Source organism: Vidua macroura, unplaced genomic scaffold (genome assembly GCF_024509145.1).
Source record: "Vidua macroura isolate BioBank_ID:100142 unplaced genomic scaffold, ASM2450914v1 whyUn_scaffold_185, whole genome shotgun sequence".
In the NCBI taxonomy this organism is placed as follows: domain Eukaryota; kingdom Metazoa; phylum Chordata; class Aves; order Passeriformes; family Viduidae; genus Vidua; species Vidua macroura.
The window spans coordinates 34,643-54,792 of NW_026530570.1; the positions used below are offsets into that span (position 1 = coordinate 34,643).

General features: G+C 64.3%; 2 protein-coding genes across 2 annotated transcripts; both read right to left on the reverse strand.

The window, feature by feature from the left end:
• Positions 1-113: 113 nt before the first annotated feature.
• COPZ1 (COPI coat complex subunit zeta 1) lies at positions 114-6,665 on the reverse strand. The gene is made up of 9 exons (XM_053969352.1): positions 6,583-6,665; positions 5,213-5,281; positions 4,761-4,842; positions 3,327-3,418; positions 3,025-3,080; positions 2,772-2,849; positions 1,438-1,489; positions 937-975; positions 114-621 (listed from the first exon to the last, which is right to left on the reverse strand). The coding sequence occupies exons 1-9, from the start codon at positions 6,598-6,600 to the stop codon at positions 574-576; spliced, it is 534 nt and encodes a 177-aa protein (XP_053825327.1). The 5' UTR covers positions 6,601-6,665; the 3' UTR covers positions 114-573.
• A 2,940-nt stretch (positions 6,666-9,605) lies between these two features.
• On the reverse strand, positions 9,606-19,955 carry HNRNPA1 (heterogeneous nuclear ribonucleoprotein A1). Its single transcript, XM_053969347.1, is given in 12 exon segments — positions 9,606-9,694; positions 11,269-11,331; positions 11,922-12,044; positions 12,890-13,066; positions 13,213-13,281; positions 14,178-14,199; positions 14,201-14,277; positions 14,387-14,479; positions 15,005-15,215; positions 15,686-15,832; positions 17,779-17,895; positions 19,828-19,955. Coding segments are annotated over 11 exon segments (1,107 nt in total). The 5' UTR covers positions 19,843-19,955; the 3' UTR covers positions 9,606-9,694; positions 11,269-11,275.
• Between the last annotated feature and the right edge of the window lie 195 nt (positions 19,956-20,150).

A 20,150-nucleotide genomic window follows, 5' to 3' on the forward strand; every position in this document is an offset into this window, starting at 1 on the left:
GGTGTGTGGGGGTCCCCAAGGGAGTCCCAGGGGGGTTTTGGGGTCCCCAAATCCCCCCAAAAATCCCCCCCCTCGGGGCGGCGCAGGCACAGAGGAGGCAGCACACGGGACTGGGGGGGGCACCGGCGTGTTGGGGGGCACAGGGGCGTCCCGGGGGGTCCCAGGGGGTTTTTGGGGGTCCCGTGGCAGTCCCGGAAGGTTTTGGGGGGGTCCTGGGGAGGTCCCAGGGGGTTTTTTGCGGGTCCTGGGGAGGTCCCAGGGGTTTTTTTTGCGGGTCCTGGGGGGGGGTCCCAGGGGGTTTTTTGGGGGTCCTAGGGGGGGGTCCCAGGGGGTTTTGGGGGGTCCTGGGGGGGTCCCAGGGGGTTTTGGAGGGTCCTGAGGGGGTCCCAGGGGGTTTTGGGGGGTCCTGGGGAGGTCCCAGGGGTTTTTTGGGGGTCCTGGGAGGGACCCGGGGGGATTTTGGGGGTCTCGTTGCAGTCCCAGGAGGTTTTGGGTGGTCCTGGGGAGGTCCCAGGGGTTTTTTGGGGGTCCTGGGAGGGTCCCAGGAGGTTTTGGGGGTCCCGGGGGGTCCCCTCAACGCAGCAGCGACCACTTGATCTGCTCCTTCGCCGACTGCAGCACCTGGGGGGGACAGAGAGCTGGGGGGACACCTGGGGGGGACAGGGACACCCCTGGGAGGGTTTGGGGGGGCCCAAAGGGGTCAGGGGGGGTCCTGGAGGGGTCCCAGGAGGTTTTTGGGATCCCAGGTGTTTTTTGGGGGGGGGTCTCAGGGGTTTTTGGGAGGTCCCAGGAGTTTTTAGGGGGTCCCAGGGTTTTTTTGGGGGGGGGGTCTCAGGGGTTTTTGGGAGGTCCCAGGAGTTTTTAGGAGGTCCCAGGGTTTTTTTGGGATCCCAGGGTTTTTTTGGGGGGGTCTCAGGGTTTTTCGGGGGGTCCTACCTGTGACACCGTCTGCTCTGTCAGGGGCACGTCCTCGCCCTGTGACAACGGGGACGGGGGGACAAGGGGGGACGGGGGGGACAGGGGGGACACGAGGGGACATTCGGGGGACAGTGAGTGCCTGGGGCAGGGGGGGCACCCAGGATTCCCCCTGAGCTGCCCCCAAAAACCCCGGAGACCCCCCCGAAAACCCCCAAATCCTCCCCAATCCCCCCCAAAAAACCCAAATGCCCCCAAAAACCCCAGATCCCCCCAAATCCCCCCAATCCTCCCCAAATCCCCCCAAATGCCCCCAAAAACCCCAAATCCCCCCCAAATGCCCCCCAAATGCCCCCAAAAACCCCAAATCCCAAAAAAACCCAAATCCCCCCAAGATCCTCCCCAAATCCCTCCCAAATGCCCCCAAAAACCCCAAATCCCTCCCAAAAACCCCAATTCCCCCCAAAAACCCCAAATCCCCCCAGATCCTCCCCAAACCCCCCGAACCCCCCGAGCCCGTACCCGCACGGCCACGCGGTGCACGACCTGCTGGGGGTCACTCTCCAGGATGACCCTGAGGGGACACGGGGACAGGGGGACACCTCAGTACCGGGGCTGACAGAGCCCGGGGGGTGACAATGACACTCCCAGAGCAGGTGACAGTGACAGTGGCAGTGGCAGTGGCAGTGGCAGTGGCAGTGACAGTCCCAGGGGATGTGGCAGTCCTAGGCAGGTGACAGGGGTGACAGTGACAATGACACTCCCAGAGCAGGTGACAGGGGTGACAGTGGCAGTGACAGTCCCAGGGAGGCGACAGTGGCAGTGGCAGTGACAGTCCCAGGGGATGTGGCAGTCCTAGGCAGGTGACAGGGGTGACAGTGACAATGACAGTCCCAGAGCAGGTGACAGTCCCTGGGAGGTGACAGTGACAGTCCCAGGGGAGGTGACAACGACAATCCCCAGGGCAGGTGACAGTCCCAGGCAGGTGACAGGGGGACACTGGCAGTCCCAGGGAGGTGACAGTGACAGTGGCAGTGACAGTCCCAGGGGATGTGGCAGTCCCAGGCAGGTGACAGGGGTGACAGTGACAATGACAGTCCCAGAGCAGGTGATTGGGGGTCACTGACAGTCCCAGGGGAGGTGACAGTCACAGGGCAGGTGACAGGGGTGACAGTGACAATGACAGTCCCAGGCAGGTGACAGTTCCCGGGATGTGACAGTGACACTGACAGTGGCAGTGACAGTGACACAGTGACAGTGACACAGTGACAGTGACAGAGTGACAGTGACAGTGACAGAGTGCCAGTGACACAGTGACAGTGACAGAGTGACAGTGACAGTGACACAGTGACACAGTGACAGTGACAGAGTGCCAGTGACACAGTGACAGTGACACAGTGACAGTGACACAGTGACAGTGACAGTGACACAGTGACAGTGGCACAGTGACAGTGACAGTGGCAGTGACAGTGGCAGTGACACAGTGACACAGTGACACAGGCAGTGACACAGTGACAGTGACACAGTGACAGTGACACAGTGACAGTGGCAGTACCACAGTGACAGTGACAGTGACAGTGACACAGTGACAGTGACACAGTGACAGTGACACAGTGACAGTGGCAGTACCACAGTGACAGTGACAGTGACGCAGTGACAGTGACACAGTGACAGTGACACAGTTATAGTGGCACAGTGACAGTGACAGTGGCAGTGACACAGTGACAGTGACACAGTGACACAGTGACACAGTGACAGTGACACAGTGACAGTGACAGTGCCACAGTGACAGTGACAGTGACACAAAGACACAGTGACAGTGACACAGTGACACAGTGACAGTGACAGTGGCCCACCCTCCGTCCACGATCTCGTCCACGGCCAGGAACAGCCCCTCCATGTTGTCCAGCAGCGCCCGGCGCTCCACGTTCTTCCTGGGGGACATGGGGATATGGGGACACCCCACAGGACATGGGGACACCCCAACGGGACACTGGGGACATCGGGGACACCCCACAGGGCTGGGACCCGAGGGGAAATGGGGACAGGGGGACCCCCCACAGAGCTGTCCCCAGGTGTGTCCCCAGGTGTCCCCAGGTGTGTCCCTACCTCAGCATTTGGCTCAGCGAGTCGAACAGGCAGTTGAGCACAGCCGTGAGCATCAGCTGGGGACAGAGGGACAGCAGGGTGACACGGGGTCACAGGCAGTGTCCCCCCTGCCACCCCGGGGTCCCCCAGCAGCCCTGGGTGTCCTTGTGCCCCTGTGCCCAGACCCTGTGCCCCTGCAGAGTCCCCAGCTGTCCCCAGCTGTCCCCACGCTGTCCCCAGCTGTCCCCACAGTGTCCCCAGCTGTCCCCACACTATCCCCGCGCTGTCCCCGCGGTGTCCCCGTGTCCCCGCGGTGTCCCCACCTCGTTCTGGGTGGCGCTCCCGATGACACAGCAGTACAGGTCGATGCTGCTCTTGTACACCACGGTGAGCCCGTCCAGCAGCGCGATCTCACCTGCAGGGGACAGTGCCACCCGTGTCACCTGCGTGACACTGCCACTGTCACCTGTGTCACCTGTGCGACACTGCCACTGCCACCTGTGCCACCCCTGTGTCCCCACTGTCCCCCCATACACCACGGTGAGCCCGTCCAGCAGCGCGATCTCACCTGCAGGGGACAGTGCCACCTGTGTCACCTGTGTCACCTGCGTCACCTGTGTGACACTGCACTGTCACCTGTGTCACCTGTGTCACCTGTGTGACACTGCCACCTGTGTCACCTGCGTCACCTGTGTGACACTGCACTGTCACCTGTGTGACACTGCCACTGCCACTGTCACCTGTGCCACCTGTGTCACCTGTGTGACACTGCCACTGTCACCTGTGCCACCCCTGTGTCCCCACTGTCCCCCTGTACACCACGGTGAGCCCGTCCAGCAGCGCGATCTCACCTGCAGGGGACAGTGCCACCCGTGTCACCTGTGTCACCTGTGTCACCTGTGTGACACTGCACTGTCACCTGTGTCACCTGTGCCACCTGTGTCACCTGTGTCACCTGCGTCACCTGTGTGACACTGCACTGTCACCTGTGTCACCTGTGTCACCTGTGTGACACTGCCACCTGTGTCACCTGCGTCACCTGTGTGACACTGCACTGTCACCTGTGTGACACTGCCACTGCCACTGTCACCTGTGCCACCTGTGTCACCTGTGTGACCTGTGTGACACTGCCACTGTCACCTGTGCCACCCCTGTGTCCCCACTGTCCCCCTGTACACCACGGTGAGCCCGTCCAGCAGCGCGATCTCACCTGCAGGGGACAGTGCCACCCGTGTCACCTGTGTCACCTGTGTCACCTGTGTGACACTGCACTGTCACCTGTGTCACCTGTGCCACCTGTGTCACCTGTGTCACCTGTGTGACACTGCCACTGTCACCTATGTCACCCCTCAGTGTCCCCTCTGTCCCCTCAGTGTCACTCACTGTCACTGCGGTGTGTCTTGCTGAAGATGTTCTGTCACTCTGTGACCCTGTCACCCCTGTGTCACCCCCATGTCACCCCTGTGTCACTCACTGTCACTGCGGTGTGTCTTGCTGAAGATGTTCTGTCACTCTGTGTCCCTGTGTCCTTGTCACACCTGTGTCACCCTGTGTCCCCAGTGTCACTCACTGTCACTGTGGTGTGTCTTGCTGAAGATGTTCTGTCACTCTGTGACCCTGTCACCCCTGTGTCACCCCCATGTCACCCCTGTGTCACTCACTGTCACTGTGGTGTGTCTTGCTGAAGATGTTCTGTCACTCTGTGTCCCTGTGTCCTTGTCACACCCGTGTCACCCTGTGTCCCCAGTGTCACTCACTGTCACTGCGGTGTGTCTTGCTGAAGATGTTCTTCTCGAAGGCGCGCTGCTCCTTCACGCTGGGGTACGTGTCATCGTAGTACTGGGACACGGGGACAGCGGTGGGGACGTGGGGACATCAACGGGGACATCGGGGACACAGGACAGGGACATCGGCCCCCCCCTGCCACCGGCGCCACCTGCCCTGTCCCTTGCCCAGAGCCACATCCCCCTCAGGGCAGTGTCCCCTCGGTGTCCCCAGTGTCCCCTCAGTGTCCCCTCGGTGTCCCCTCTGTCCCCTTGGTGTCCCCAGTGTCCCCTCAGTGTCCCCAGTGTCCCCTTGGTGTCCCCAGTGTCCCCTCGGTGTCCCCGGTGTCCCCTCTGTCCCCTCGGTGTCCCCAGTGTCCTCTCGGTGTCCCCTCAGTGTCCCCGGTGTCCCCTCGGTGTCTCCTCTGTGTCCCCGGTGTCCCCACCTTGGCGAAGAGCCGCTCGCCGTCGTTGTCCAGGATGATGATGGCCTTGACCGTGTACAGGGACGGCTCCTGCGGGACAGGGACAGGGACAGGGACAGTGCCACCCCTGGGACAGGGACAGTGCCACCCCAGGACAGGGACAAGGACAGTGCCACACCCCTTGGGACAGGGACAGTGCCACCCCTGGGACAGGGACAGTGCCACCCTCCCTGGGGACAGGGACAGGGACAGTGCCACCCCTGGGACAGGGACAGTGCCACCCCTGGGACAAGGACAGTGCCACTCTCCCTGGGGACAGGGACAGTGCCACCCCTGGGACAGGGACAGTGCCACCCCTGGGACAGGGACAAGGAGAGTGCCACACCCCTTGGGACAGGGACAGTGCCACCCCTGGGACAGGGACAGTGCCACTCCCCTTGGGACAAGGACAGTGCCACCCCTGGGACAGGGACAGTGCCACTCCTCTTGGGACAAGGACAGTGCCACCCCTGGGACAGGGACAAGGACAGTGCCACCCCAGGACAGGGACAGGGACAGTGCCACCCCTGGGACAGGGACAGTGCCACCCCTGGGACAGGGACAAGGACAGTGCCACCCCAGGACAAGGACAGGGACAGGGACAGTGCCACCCCAGGACAGGGACAGGGACAGGGACAGTGGCACCCCTGGGACAGGGACAGGGACAGTGCCACTCCCCTTGGGACAGGGACAGGGACAGTGGCACCCCTGGGACAGGGACAGGGACAGTGCCACTCCCCTTGGGACAGGGACAGTGCCACCCCCCCTGGGACAGGGACAGGGACAGTGCCACCCCAGGACAGGGACAGGGACAGTGCCACCCCTGGGACAGGGACAGGGACAGTGCCACCCCAGGACAGGGACAGGGACAGTGCCACTCCCCTTGGGACAGGGACAGTGCCACCCCCCCTGGGACAGGGACAGGGACAGTGCCGCGTCCGGCGGGCGCAGGGGGTGCCCAGGACCAAGTTCTGTGATGCACTGACTGCCCGGAGCCACAGCCCAGTGTAGGACAGAACCCCGCCCTGGGCACCCAAAACTGCCCCAAATGTCCCCAATGTCCCCAAATGTCCCCAAATGTCCTCAAATGTCCCCGGAGCCACAGCCCAGTGTAGGACAGACACCCCCCAGTCCCTCCCAGTCCCTCCCAGTTACCCCAGTCTCCCCCAGTTCCCCCAGTCCCCCCAGTCCCCCCCAGTCTCCCCCAGTTCCCCCAGTTCCCCCAGTCTCCCCCAGTCCCCCCCAGTCTCCCCAGTCCCCCCCAGTCTCCCCCAGTTCCCCCAGTCTCCCCCAGTCCCTCCCAGTTCCCCCCAGTTTCCCCCAGTCGCTCCCAGTTTCCCCCCCGGCCTCACCAGCACCAGCGCCTCCATTTTGCCTCCGCCGCTGCCGACGTGGAGCCGGAAGAGTGCCCGCCGTTGATTGGCTCATCGCCTGCCAATCACTCCCGTTGGCTCCACCCCGCCGGGCTGATTGGCCCAACTCTGCCTCCATCCTACCAATCGCTGCGCGCTCTCGCGCCGTGGGCGGGCCTATCTTTCCCGCGCTTCCGTAGACGGGCGTTGATTGGATTATCCAGCTGTCAATCACCGCCGCACAGCGCTCCCGGAAGCGGAGGGGGCGGTGCAGTTGCTATAGTGACCGGGGAAGCGCTGACGTCACCCCTTTGCTGGGCCGGGGCTGTGATTGGCTGGCTCGGTGATCACGTGACCGGAAGTGAGGCCCTTTCTGCTGATGGGACCCCGAGCGTGTCACCAGGGGCGGGGGACAGCGGGGACAGCGGGGACACCGGGGGACAGCGGGGGACAGCGGGGACAGCGGGGGACACGGGGGACAGCGGGGACAGCGGGGACAGCGGGGGACAGCGGGGACAGCGGGGACACCGGGGGACAGCGGGGGACAGCGGGGACAGCGGGGGACAGCGGGGGACAGCGGGGACAGCGGGGGACAGCGGGGACAGCGGGGACAGCGGGGACAGCGGGGACAGCGGGGACACCGGGGGACACGGGGGACAGCGGGGACAGCGGGGACACCGGGGGACACCGGGGGACAGCGGGGACACGGGGGACACGGGGGACAGCGGGGACAGCGGGGGACAGCGGGGACAGCGGGGACAGCGGGGACACCGGGGGACAGCGGGGACAGCGGGGACACCGGGGGACAGCGGGGACAGCGGGGACAGCGGGGACAGCGGGGGACAGCGGGGGACAGCGGGGACAGCGGGGGACAGCGGGGACAGCGGGGACACCGGGGGACACGGGGGACAGCGGGGACACCGGGGACACCGGGGGACAGCGGGAGACAGCGGGGACAGCGGGGACAGCGGGGACAGCGGGGACAGCGGGGGACAGCGGGGACACCGGGAGACAGCGGGGACAGCGGGGACAGCGGGGACAGCGGGGGACACCGGGAGACAGCGGGGACAGCGGGGACAGCGGGGACACTGGGGGACAGCGGGGACAGCGGGGACAGCGGGGGACACCGGGAGACAGCGGGGACAGCGGGGACAGCGGGGACACTGGGGGACAGCGGGGGACAGCGGGGACAGCGGGGGACAGCGGGGACAGCGGGGACAGCGGGGACACTGGGGGACAGCGGGGGACAGCGGGGGACAGCGGGGGACAGCGGGGGACACCGGGGGACATCGGGGGACAGCGGGGACAGCGGGGACAGCGGGGACACCGGGGGACAGCGGGGGACACTGGGGGACAGCGGGGGACACGGGTGGCACCCTGTGTCACCTCCCAGGTGTTGGGACAGCGGTGGCACCCTGTGTCATCTCCCAGGTGTTGGGGACACTCAGGGACAGGAGTGGCACCGTGTGTCACCTCCCGGGTGTTGGGACAGCGGTGGCACCGTGTCTCACCTCCCGCTGTTGTCTCTGTCCCCTCCAGGGCTGCTTTGTCCCCAGCCGTGTCCCTGTCCCCTCCATCCCTGTCCCCATCCTGTTCCCTGTCCCCTCCAAAGCCCTTCTGTCCCCACGGTGTCCCCATCCCCGCAGTGTCCCCACGGTGTCCCCACGGTGTCCCCCTGGTGTCCCTGTCCCCTCCATGGCCGTGCTGTCCCCACGGTGTCCCTGTCCCCGCAGTGTCCCCAGTGTCCCCAGACACGCACACAGGTACAAAAATACCCTTTTATTGAGGGCACCGGGGGGTCCCGCAGTGTCCCCGCAGTGTCCCCGCAGTATCTCTGCAGTGTCCCTGTCCCCGCGGTGTCCCCGCTGTGTCCCCGCAGTGTCCCTGTCCCCGCAGTGTCCCCGCTGTGTCCCCAGACACGCACACAGGTACAAAAATACCCTTTTATTGAGGGCACCGGGGGGTCCCGCAGTGTCCCCGCAGTGTCCCCGCAGTATCTCCGCAGTGTCCCTGTCCCCGCAGTGTCCCCGCAGTGTCCCCAGACACGCACACAGGTACAAAAATACCCTTTTATTGAGGGCACCGGGGGGTCCCGCAGTGTCCCTGTCCCCGCAGTGTCCCTGTCCCCGCAGTATCTCCGCAGTGTCCCTGTCCCCGCAGTGTCCCCGCTGTGTCCCCAGACACGCACACAGGTACAAAAATACCCTTTTATTGAGGGCACCGGGGGGTCCCGCAGTGTCCCCGCAGTGTCCCTGTCCCCGCAGTGTCCCTGCAGTGTCCCCGCAGTGTCCCTGTCCCTGCTGTGTCCCCGTTGTGTCCTCGCGGTGTCCCCGCAGTGTCCCCGCAGTGTCCCTGTCCCTGCAGTGTCCCCGCAGTGTCCCTGTCCCCGCAGTGTCCCCAGTGTCCCCAGACACGCACACAAGTACAAAAATACCCTTTTATTGAGGGCACCGGGGGGTCCCGCAGTGTCCCCGCAGTGTCCCTGTCCCGGCAGTGTCCCCGGTGTCCCCGCAGTGTCCCTGTCCCCGCGGTGTCCCCGCAGTGTCCCCAGTGTCCCCAGACACGCACACAGGTACAAAAATACCCTTTTATTGAGGGCACCGGGGGGGTCCCGCGGGCGCTGGGGCGGGGCTGGGGGGGGTCACCCGGCCGGGGCTGTCCCCAGGTGTCCCCAGGTGTCCCCAGGTGTCCCCACGCTCACCTCCGCGGGCTCCTCTCCCGGGGCCGGCGGCTCCTACAAAAGGGAAGGTGGCAATTAGTGACAGGGGGTGGCACACCCGGGGGACACCCGGGGACACCCCGGGGGACAACAGAGGCGTGGGGGGCGGAGCCAGGCTGTGACTGACAGCTGAGGCGACCAATCAGGTGAGTGCAGCAACCCCCCCCCCCTAAAATTAACAATAATAATAAAAAATAATTTAAAAAAAAACCCAAGAGACATTTATTGACAGGGTGGGGGGTACAGGACACGGGGGGGAATTCCGGCCGCTCCGCTCGGGAACCACGGGGGGACCCGGACACGGCCACCTCGGGGGTCCCGGGGGTCCCGGGGGCTCTGCCCGGCCCGGCGCCGGCTCCAGGCACCGCCCCGGCTCCCGCCCGGCTCCGGCTCCTGCGGGACAGAGGGGCAGGGTCAGGATCGGGATTGGGATCGGGATTGGGATCGGGATTGGGGCAGGGTCAGGATCGGGATTGGGAATGGGTCAGGATCGGGGTCGGGAACGGGATTGGGATTGGGATCAGGATCGGGATTGGGGCAGGGTCAGGATCGGGGTCGGGGTCAGGATTGGGATTGGGATTGGGGCAGGGTCAGGATTGGGGTCGGGATTGGGATCGGGATTGGGGCAGGGTCAGGATCGGGATTGGGAACGGGACTGGGGCAGGGTCAGGATTGGGGTCGGGGTCAGAATTGGGGTTGGTTTTGGGGCAGGGTCAGGATTGGGATCATGACTGGGATTGGGGCAGGGTCAGGATTGGGGTCGGGATCACGATTGGGGCAGGGTCAGGATCAGGATTTGGATCAGGATCGGAGTTGGGATCAGGTCAGGATTGGAGTTGGGATTGGGATCAGGAGCAGCTCCAGTGCTGGGGGCTCCAGGAGGGGCAGAGCCCCAAATCCAGCTCCAGTCCCTGCCCCAATCCCTGCCCCGATCCCATTCCCTTCCCTGCCCCAATCCCGATGATCCCATTCCCATCCCTGCCCCGATCCCGATGATCCCAGCCCTGTTCCCTGCCCCAATCCCGGCCCCAACCCCGCTGGAATTCCCACCTCCACCCCTTCCCCCGTTTCCCCTCATTTCCATCCTTTTTCCCTCCTTTCCTGCTATTTCCCCCCATTTTTCATCGCTTTCTCTCCCAGTTCCTCTCACTTTTAACCATTTCCTCCATCTCTTCCCAACTTTTTCTCTTTTCCAGCCTTTTCTCGCTTCCCTCTTTTCTTTTCCCCCCAATCTTTCCCCCCCCTTATTTCCCTTTTCCCCCAGCCCTTTCCCTTCATCCCTCCCACTTTTTTCCCACTTCTTCAACTTCCCTTCATCTCTTCCTAACCTTTTTTTTTTCCTATTTTCCCACTTTTCCCCCTAAACCTTCCTCCCAACCTTTTCTTTCCCTTCAGCTTCCCCCCTGAGCATTTCATCACTTTTTCTCTCAATTCTCTTCCCATTTTTTCCATTTTCTCCCCAATTTTCCCCACATTTTTCTCCCCCTTTTCCTGTATTTTCCCCATCCTTTTCCCCCTATTTTCCCCACTTCCCCCAATTTTCCCCACTCTTTCCCCCTATTTTCCCCATTTTCCTCCCAATCTTTCCCACCTTTTCCCCATATTTTCCCCAGCTTTTCCTCATATTTTCTCCCCCTTTTCCCATATTTTCCCCACCTTTTTCCCTGTTTTTCTCCCTATTTCCCCCCCAATCTTTCCCACCCTTTTCCCATATTTTCCCCACCCTTTTCCCATATTTTCCCCACCCTTTTCCCATATTTTCCCCATTTTCCCCCCAGTCTTTCCCACCCTTTCCCATATTTTCCCCACCTTTTTCCCTTATTTTCCTCAGCTTTTCCCCATATTTTCTCCCCCTTTTCTCATATTTTCCCCACCTTTTTCTCTGTTTTTCTCCCTATTTTCCCCCCAGTCTTTCCCACCCTTTCCCCACATTTTCCCCACCCTTTTCCCCCGTTTTCCCCCCTCACCTGGCCGTTAAAACCTCCTCCCTCCTCCGTAGCTGCCGCCGCCGCTGGAGCTGCCGTAGCCGCCTGTGGAACCAGGAGGGGATTTAGGAACACCCAAAAATTGGGGGGGGGGACATTTGGGGACCCCCCCGGACCCACAGTGACACAGGACCCCTGTGTGGACATTCTGGGATCACTCCAGCTTATTTTGGGGTCTTTCCAGCACATTTTGAGCCCCCCCGGGTTATTTTAAGGCCACCCCAACACAACTTAAGCTCCCCCAAGGTGACTTTTAGGGTTCCCCAGGTGACTTTTAGGGTCCCCCAGGTGGTTTTTAGGGTCCTCCAGGGGGTTTTTGGAGTCCCCCAGGTGATTTTTGGGGACTCACCTCCACCACAAGGCCCCGAGCTGCACCCCCCCAAGCTTCCCCGGTACATTTAGGATATTTTGGGGTTCTCCAGGTGATTTTTGGGGTTCCCCAGGTGATTTTTGGGGACTCACCTCCACCACAGGGCCCCGAGCTACACCCCCCAAAGCTGCCCCGGTACATTTAGGATATTTTGGGGTTCCCCAGGTGACTTTTGGGAATCTCCAGGTGATTTTTAGGGTCCCCCAGGTGATTTTTAGGGTCCCCCAGGGGGTTTTTGGGGCCCCCAGGGGTTTTGGGGACTCACCGCCGCCGTAGGGCCCCGAGCTGCGCCCCCCGAAGCTGCCGCCCTTCATGGGCCCGAAGCTCGAGGCCTGGTTGTTGTAGCTGCCGAAGTCGTTGTAGCTGCCCCCACCCCCGAAATTGCTGCCTGGGGGGGGACACAGGGGTCAGGGGGTCAGAGGGGACAGGGGGGTCAGGGGGGGACAGAGGGGTCAGGGGGGGGACAGAGGGGACAGGGGGGACAGAGGGGTCAGGGGGGACAACCCCAGAGCTGGCAGGACCAGGGAGCACCCAGGGGTGGCCCCGTGATGGGGGGAATGGGGAGATTTGGGATCCCCAAGGCTCTGGGAGTTCTGGGATGGCTGAACTGGGAGCCCAGAGTCCAGGGGGCTTTAACTGGGATTAACCCACCGTGATCTTTGGGATGGGTTTCCTCAGATCCCAAACCCCCATGATCCCATCCCAGAGATTCCAAATCCCAGTGATCTCTTCCCAGAGATCCCAAACCCCGGTGATCTCTTCCCAGAGACCCCAAAGCCCCCCATGATCTCCAGTACCCTTCCCCTGAGATCCCAAACCTCCCTGTGATCTCCAGGATCTTTTCCCAGAGATCCCAAACCCCGGTGATCTCTTCCCAGAGATCCCACAGCCCCCCATGACCTCCAGTACCCTTCCCCTGAGATTCCAAACTCCCTGGTGATCTCTGGGATGCTTTCCCTGCGATCCCAAACCCACCCATGATCCCTTCCCTGAGATCCCAAAGCCCCACTGAGCTCCAGAATCTTTGCTCTGCGATCCCAAACCTCCCCGTGCTCCCTTCCCAGAGATCCCAAACCTCCCCGTGATCTCCGGGATCTTTTCCCAGAGATCCCGAACTCCCGTGCTCCCTTCCCGGAGCCCCCCAAACCCCCCCGGTGCTCCCTTCCCCATCTCCCGGGTGCCGGGCGGTGCCGGCCGCCCCGGGGGGTGTCCCCGGCACCCCCGGGGTCCCACCTGTGCCCGCCTCGGCCAGCCCGTTGCGCACGGCCAGCGCCGGTCCCCGCGCCGGCCGCCGGCCCCCGCTGCCGCCGCCGAAGCCGCCGCCGCCGTTGTTGTAGCCGTCGTAGGAGCCGCTGCCGCCGTAGCCCCGGTTGCCCCCGGAGTAGCCGGGGCCGCCGCCGCCGCCGTAACCTGGGGGGGAAGGAGAAGAAGGGGCTTTGAGGCGGGGGGGCCGCGGCGGGCGCGGCGGGGCCGGGCTGCGGCGGGCGCGGGCTGCGTGGCTGGCGAGGCCGGGCGTCCTGGCGGTGCCCCCGGGCTCAGGCCCGGCCTGGCCTTACCGTCAGCGCCAAATCCATTAAATCCCTCGCCGCCGCAGGCGCCGGCACGGCCGCCGCCGCCAAACCCACCTGGAAAAACAAACGGCGCTGGGGCCCCGCCAGGGACGGGCGCTGGGGCCCGGGGGGACGTGGAGCGGCGGCCATCGAGGGAGGGTCCCCGCGCCCGGGGTCAGTGCTGTCCCTGTCCCTGTGCCCGGGGTCGCTGCTGTCCCTGTCCCCGCGCCCGGGGTCGGTGCTGTCCCTGTCCCTGTGCCCGGGGTCGGTGCTGTCCCTGTCCCTGTGCCTGGGGTCGGTGCTGTCCCTGTCCCTGTGCCCGGGGTCGGTGCTGTCCCTGTCCCTGTGCCCGGGGTCGGTGCTGTCCCTGTCCCCGCGCCCGGGGTCGGTGCTGTCCCTGTCCCTGTGCCTGGGGTCGGTGCTGTCCCTGTCCCTGTGCCCGGGGTCGGTGCTGTCCCTGTCCCCATGCTCGGTGCTGTCCCTGTCCCCGCGCCCGGGGTCGGTGCTGTCCCTGTCCCTGTGCCCGGGGTCGGTGCTGTCCCTGTCCCCATGCTCGGTGCTGTCCCTGTCCCTGTGCCCGGGGTCGGTGCTGTCCCTGTCCCTGTGCCTGGGGTCGGTGCTGTCCCTGTCCCTGTGCCCGGGGTCGGTGCTGTCCCTGTCCCCATGCTCGGTTCTGTCCCTGTCCCTGTGCCTGGGGTCGGTTCTGTCCCTGTCCCTGTGCCTGGGGTCGGTGCTGTCCCTGTCCCTGTGCCCAGGGTCGGTGCTGTCCCTGTCCCCGTGCTCGGGGTCGGTGCTGTCCCTGTCCCTGTGCCTGGGGTCGGTGCTGTCCCTGTCCCTGTGCCCGGGGTCGGTGCTGTCCCTGTCCCCGCGCCCGCGGTTGGTGCTGTCCCTGTCCCCGTGCCCGGGTTGGTGCTGTCCCTGTCCCTGTGCTGTCCCCGTGCCAGGTGCTGTCCCCCCGTCCCGTCACTCACCACGTCCCCCGAAGTTGCCACCCGCGGTTGAAGTTGTCACCACCGCCGAAGCCGCCGCCGCGGCCGCCGCCGCCGCCGAAGTTTCCGGAACCGCTGCGGCCTAGCAGAGGGGGCGGGGGGGGGGCACAGCCTTTAGGCACAGCGCGGGTGGCACGGGCGGCGCGGGCACGGCGGGGACACGGCCGGGCGGCCGCGGGCCGGGCGCTCACCTCGCTGGCCGGCCGAGGCGCTGGCCATCTCCTGCTTGGACAGGGCCTTGCGCACCTCGCAGTTGTGCCCGTTCACCGTGTGGTACTTCTGGACTGCGGGGACACGCGCGGGGTCAGGCCGGGGCGGCGCCGCCCCGGTGCGGTGGCACTGTCCCGGGCTGGCACCCACCCCACACGGTGCCCAGGCTGTCCCCGGCTGGGTTGTCACTGCCCCACACCATCCCCAGGCTGTCCCCAGGTGGACTGTCACCCCCCCGGTGTCCCCAGCCAGGCTGTCATCCCCCAGTGTCCCCACGCTGTCCCCAGGCTGTCCCCAGCCAGGCTGTCATCCCCCAGTGTCCCCACGCTGTCCCCAGGCTGTCCCCAGCCAGGCTGTCATCCCCCAGTGTCCCCAGGCTGTCCCCAGGCTGTCCCCAGCCAGGCTGTCACCCCCCCACGTGTCTCCACACTGTCCCCAGCCAGGCTGTCACCCCCCCAGTGTCCCCACGCTGTCCGCAGGTGTCCCCAGGCTGTCACCCCCCCAGTGTCCCCACGCTGTCCGCAGGTGTCCCCAGGCTGTCACCCCCCGGTGCCCCCAGGCTGTCCACAGGTGTCCCCAGTGTCCCCAGCGTCACTCACTGACGATTTTGTCCACGGAGTCGTGGTCGTCAAAGGTGACGAAGGCGAAGCCGCGCTTCTTGCCGCTGCCGCGGTCGGTCATGATCTCGATGACCTCGATCTTGCCGTACTGGCCGAAGTAGTCGCGCAGGTGATGCTCCTCCGTGTCCTCCTTGATGCCGCCCACGAAGATCTTCTTCACCGTCAGGTGCGCGCCGGGCCGCTGCGAGTCCTGCGGGACAGCCGGGATCACAGCGGGGACGCGCCACGGCCACCGGGCCCGGCCCCGGGGCCACCGCCGGCAGCAGCGGGCACGGCCACCATCCCTGTCCCCAGGGCCACTGCTATGAGCAGCAGGCAGGGCCACCATCCCTGTCCCCAGGGCCACTGCCAGGAGCAGCAGGCATGGCCACCGGCCCTGTCCCACCACCAGGAGCAGCAGGTATGGCCAGTGCCACTGTCCCTGTCCCCAGGGCCACCGCCGGGAGCAGCAGGCACGGCCACTGCCACCACCTCTGTCCCCAGTGTCAATGGTACGAGCACCCAGCACAGCCACCAGCACCCCCTGTCCCCAGTGTCCCCTCAGTGTCCCCAGTGTCCCCAGTGTCCCTCACCTCTCTGGACACGGCCCGTTTGGGCTCCACCACCCTGCCACGTCCCCAGTGTCCCCTCAGTGTCCCCAGTGTCCCCAGTGTCCCTCACCTCTCTGGACACGGCCCGTTTGGGCTCCACCACCCTGCCATCCACCTTGTGTGGCCGCGCGTTCATGGCGGCGTCGACCTCCTCGACCGAGGAGTAGGTGACGAAGCCAAAGCCCCGCGAGCGCTTCGTGTTGGGGTCCCGCATCACCTGGGGACAGGGACACGTCAGGGACAGGGGACAGGGCAGGGACAGGACACACACAGGGACACAGGGACACAGGGACACAGGGACACAGGGACACGGGCAGCGATGTGACGAAGCTGAACCCCCGCGAGCGCTTCGTGCTGGGGTCCCGCATCACCTGGGGACAGCGTGGGGACACGAGGAGGCAGGCAGGGGACACAGCTGAGGGGTCACACACAGGTGGCACACACAGGTGACACAGCTGAGGGGTCACACCCAGGTGGCACACACAGATACGGGGACACAGGTGACACACGCAGGTGACACACACAGGTGAAGGGTCACACACAGGTCATGCACAGAGAAAGGGACACAGATGACACACACAGGTGACACACGCAGGTGACACACACAGGTGAAGGGTCACACACAGGTCATGCACAGAGAAAGGGACACAGGTGCCACACAAGGGTGACACATGCAGGTGACACACACAGGTGAAGGGTCACACACAGGTCATGCACAGAGAAACGGACACAGGTGACACACAAGGGTGACACACGCAGGTGACACACACAGGTGAAGGGTCACACACAGGTCATGCACAGAGAAAGGGACACAGGTGACACACGCAGGTGACACACACAGGTGAAGGGTCACACACAGGTCACGCACAGAGAAACGGACACAGATGACACACACAGGTGACACACGCAGGTGACACACACAGGTGAAGGGTCACACACAGGTCACGCACAGAGAAACGGACACAGGTGACACACAAGGGTGACACACAGAGCTGACACACACAGGTGAAGGGTCACACACAGGTCACACACAGAGAAAGAGACACAGGTGACACACGCAGGTGACACAGGTGACACACGCACGCTCAGGGGAGTTGTGGCATCCAGGATCCCAGTGCCATTTTTGGGATCCCAGATCCAATTTTCGGGATCCCAGATTTGTTTTTGTTGATCCCAGTACAATTTTTGGGGTTCCAGGTGTGGTTTCAGGGACCCCAAGGAGGGATTTGAAGATTAGGGACATCTTTGTGATCCCAGGACCATTTTTGGGATGCCAGAACCATTTCTGGGATCCCAGTGCCATTTTTGGGATCCCAGTGCCATTTTTACTGCTCTCAGTGGAATTTTCAGGGTCCCAGTGCCATTTCTGGGGTCCCAGTGCCATTCTGACTGTCCCAGTGCCATTTTTGGGGATCCCAGAGGCATTCTGACTGTCCCAGTGGAATTTTCGGGGTCCCAGTGCCATTTTTGGGGTCCCAGTGCCATTCTGACTGTCCCAGTGCCATTTTGGGGTCCCAGTGCCATTCTGACTGTCCCAGGACCGTTTTTGGGGTCCCAGTGGCATTCTGACTGTCCCAGTGCCATTTTTGGGGTCCCAGTGCCATTCTGACTGTCCCAGGACCGTTTTTGGGGTCCCAGTGGCATTCTGACTGTGCCAGTGCCATTTTTGGGGTCCCAGTGGCATTCTGACTGTCCCAGGACCGTTTTTGGGGTCCCAGTGGCATTCTGACTGTCCCAGTGCCATTTTTGGGGTCCCAGTGCCATTCTGACTGTCCCAGGACCGTTTTTGGGGTCCCAGTGGCATTCTGACTGTCCCAGTGCCATTTTTGGGGGTCACAGAGGCATTCTGACTGTCCCAGGACCGTTTTTGGGGTCCCAGTGGCATTCTGACTGTCCCAGGACCGTTTTTGGGGTCCCAGTGGCATTCTGACTGTCCCAGTGCCATTTTTGGGGTCCCAGTGCCATTCTGACTGTCCCAGGACCGTTTTTGGGGTCCCAGTGGCATTCTGACTGTCCCAGTGCCATTTTTGGGGTCCCAGTGGCATTCTGACTGTCCCAGTGCCATTTTTGGGGGTCCCAGTGCCATTCTGACTGTCCCAGTGCCATTTTTGGGGTCCCAGTGGCATTCTGAGTGTCCCAGTGCCGTTTTTGGGGGTCCCTCACCACGCAGTCGGTGAGCGTGCCCCACTGCTCGAAGTGGCTGCGCAGGCTCTCGTCCGTGGTCTCGAAGCTCAGGCCCCCGATGAAAAGCTTCCGGAGCTGCTCCGGCTCCTTCGGGGACTGCACGCAATGGGCACGGGCTCAGGGGGACCCCAAAACCCCCTCACAGCTCGGGGGGGGGCTGGGGAACCCCAAAATCCCACAAAACACACCCCCAAAAGCCCCTCACAGCTCGGGGGGGCTGGGGAACCCCAAAACCCCCCTCAAAATACACCCCAAAACCCCCTCATCACAGCTTGGGGGAGGCTGACACCCCAAAACCCCCTCAAAACACACCCCAAACCCCCCTCACCCAGCTCTGGGGAGGCTGACACCCCAAAAACCCCTCAAAATACACCCCAAAACCCCCTCACCCAGCTCTGGGGAGGCTGGGGCACCCAAACCCCCCCTAAAACACACCCCAAAACACCCTCACAGCTCAGGGGGCTGGGGAAACCCAAAACCCCCACAAACCCGCCTCACCCAGCTCTGGGGAGGCTGACACCCCAAAATCCCACCCAAAACCCCCTCACCCAGCTCTGGGGAGGCTGGGGCACCCAAAAACCCCCAACAACCCCCTCATCCAGCTCATGGGAGGGCTGGGGACCCCCAAAATCCCTAATGGGACCCCCCCAGGGAGCCTGGCATCCCAAAATCCCTCCTGGGACCCCTCACATCTCCTCACACCCCAATATCCCTCCTGGAACTCCCCCCAGAACTCCTGACACCCCCAAAACCCCTCCTGGGATCCCCTCACAGCTCCTCACACCCCAAAATCCCTCCTGGACCCCCCCCCCAGAACTTCTGGCACCCCAAAACCCCTCCTGGGACCCCTCTCCCATCCCAAAATCCCTCCTGGGTCCCCCCTCACAGCTCCTCACACCCCAAAATGCCCCCCCCAAAGCTCCAGGGAGATCCTGACATCCCCAAATCACCCCTGGGACCCCCAATGATCTCTACTGGGACCCTCCCCCCCCAGCAGCCCCCTGAGCCCCCCCAGGACCCCATCGCTGGCCCCAAGGGACCCCCCCGAGCTCCCCCATCCCAAATTTTTGGGGCCACCTGAACCTTGAGCATCCCCAGTTCCCATCTGGGGGGGGCCACCAGACCCCAGCCCCCCCCAAACCCAAATTTCTCCACCTCCCAGGCCCCCAAATCTCCCCCTCAACCCCCATTTTTGGGGCCTACCAGCACCCTCAGCACCCCAGCCCCTATTTCTGACCCCCCCAACCCTAAATTCGAACTCCCCAAGCCCCCAAAACCCCCAGCTTTCATTTTAAACCCACCCAAGCCCCAAATTTCAACACCCCCAACCCCAAAATCCCGCCTCCCATGCCCCCAAATCTCTCCCCCAACCCCCAGTTTCGGGGCCCACCAATACCCTCAGCGCCCCCAGCCCCTATTTCTGACCCCCCACCCCCCTCCATCCCCTAACTTCGAACCCCCCAGCCCAAAATTCGGTCTCCCCCACCCCCCCAAAACCCCCAGCTTTGATTCTAAACCCTCCTAAAGCCCCCGCACCCCCAAATTTCAACACCCCCAACCCCAAAATCCCGCCTCCCCCCCCCATTGTTTTGAAGACCCCCCCCGTGTGTGTCCCCCCCCCACCCCGGGTGACACAAAGGACGCGCACGTGGCCGCGGGGCGCGCGCGCCCGAGGGGGGAGCGGTGGGTGAGGGGGGGGTCGCGCATGCGCCTGAGGGGGGGAGGGGAGATGGGGGCTCTGTGGGACCCCCCCCAAACGGAGCCTGAGGGGGGGGAGGGGAGGGGAGGGGGAGGGGGAGGGGGAGGCTCTGTGTGTGACCCCCCCCCCAATGGCGCCTGCGCGGGTGAGGGGAGGGGGGGGCCGCGCGCAGGCGCACTGAGGTCCCGCGGCCCGCCAGGCGGCGGCGGGGGCGGCGCGCTGGGGGAGGGGGGGGGGAGGAACGGGATCGGGGGGGGAAAAAAAAAAAAAAAAAACCACAACAACGCGCGCGGATCGGTGAGGGGGCGGAAAAAGCGGCGAGCGCTGACCTCGGCCTTGGCCATGGCGGCGGCGCGGGGCGGGGCGGGCCGGGCGGTGGCGGCAGCGCGCGATGCTCCCTCTGCGAGGGCCGACACGGAAAGGGGCCGAGCGACGCGAGCGCCGCCGCCTCACCCCGCCGCCCCCGCCGCCCTCACGGCCCCCGCGCCGCCTCCCATTGGCTGACGCCTCCCGCCGCCGCCGCCCCCATTGGGCGGCCCGCCGCGCTCCGCCCCCGGTGCCGCCGCCCATTGGATGCTCGGCGATACGTCCCGCCCCCGCGCCGCGCTGATTGGGGGGAATCGCTGTCGCCACGCCCCGCGCGGCTTTTCCC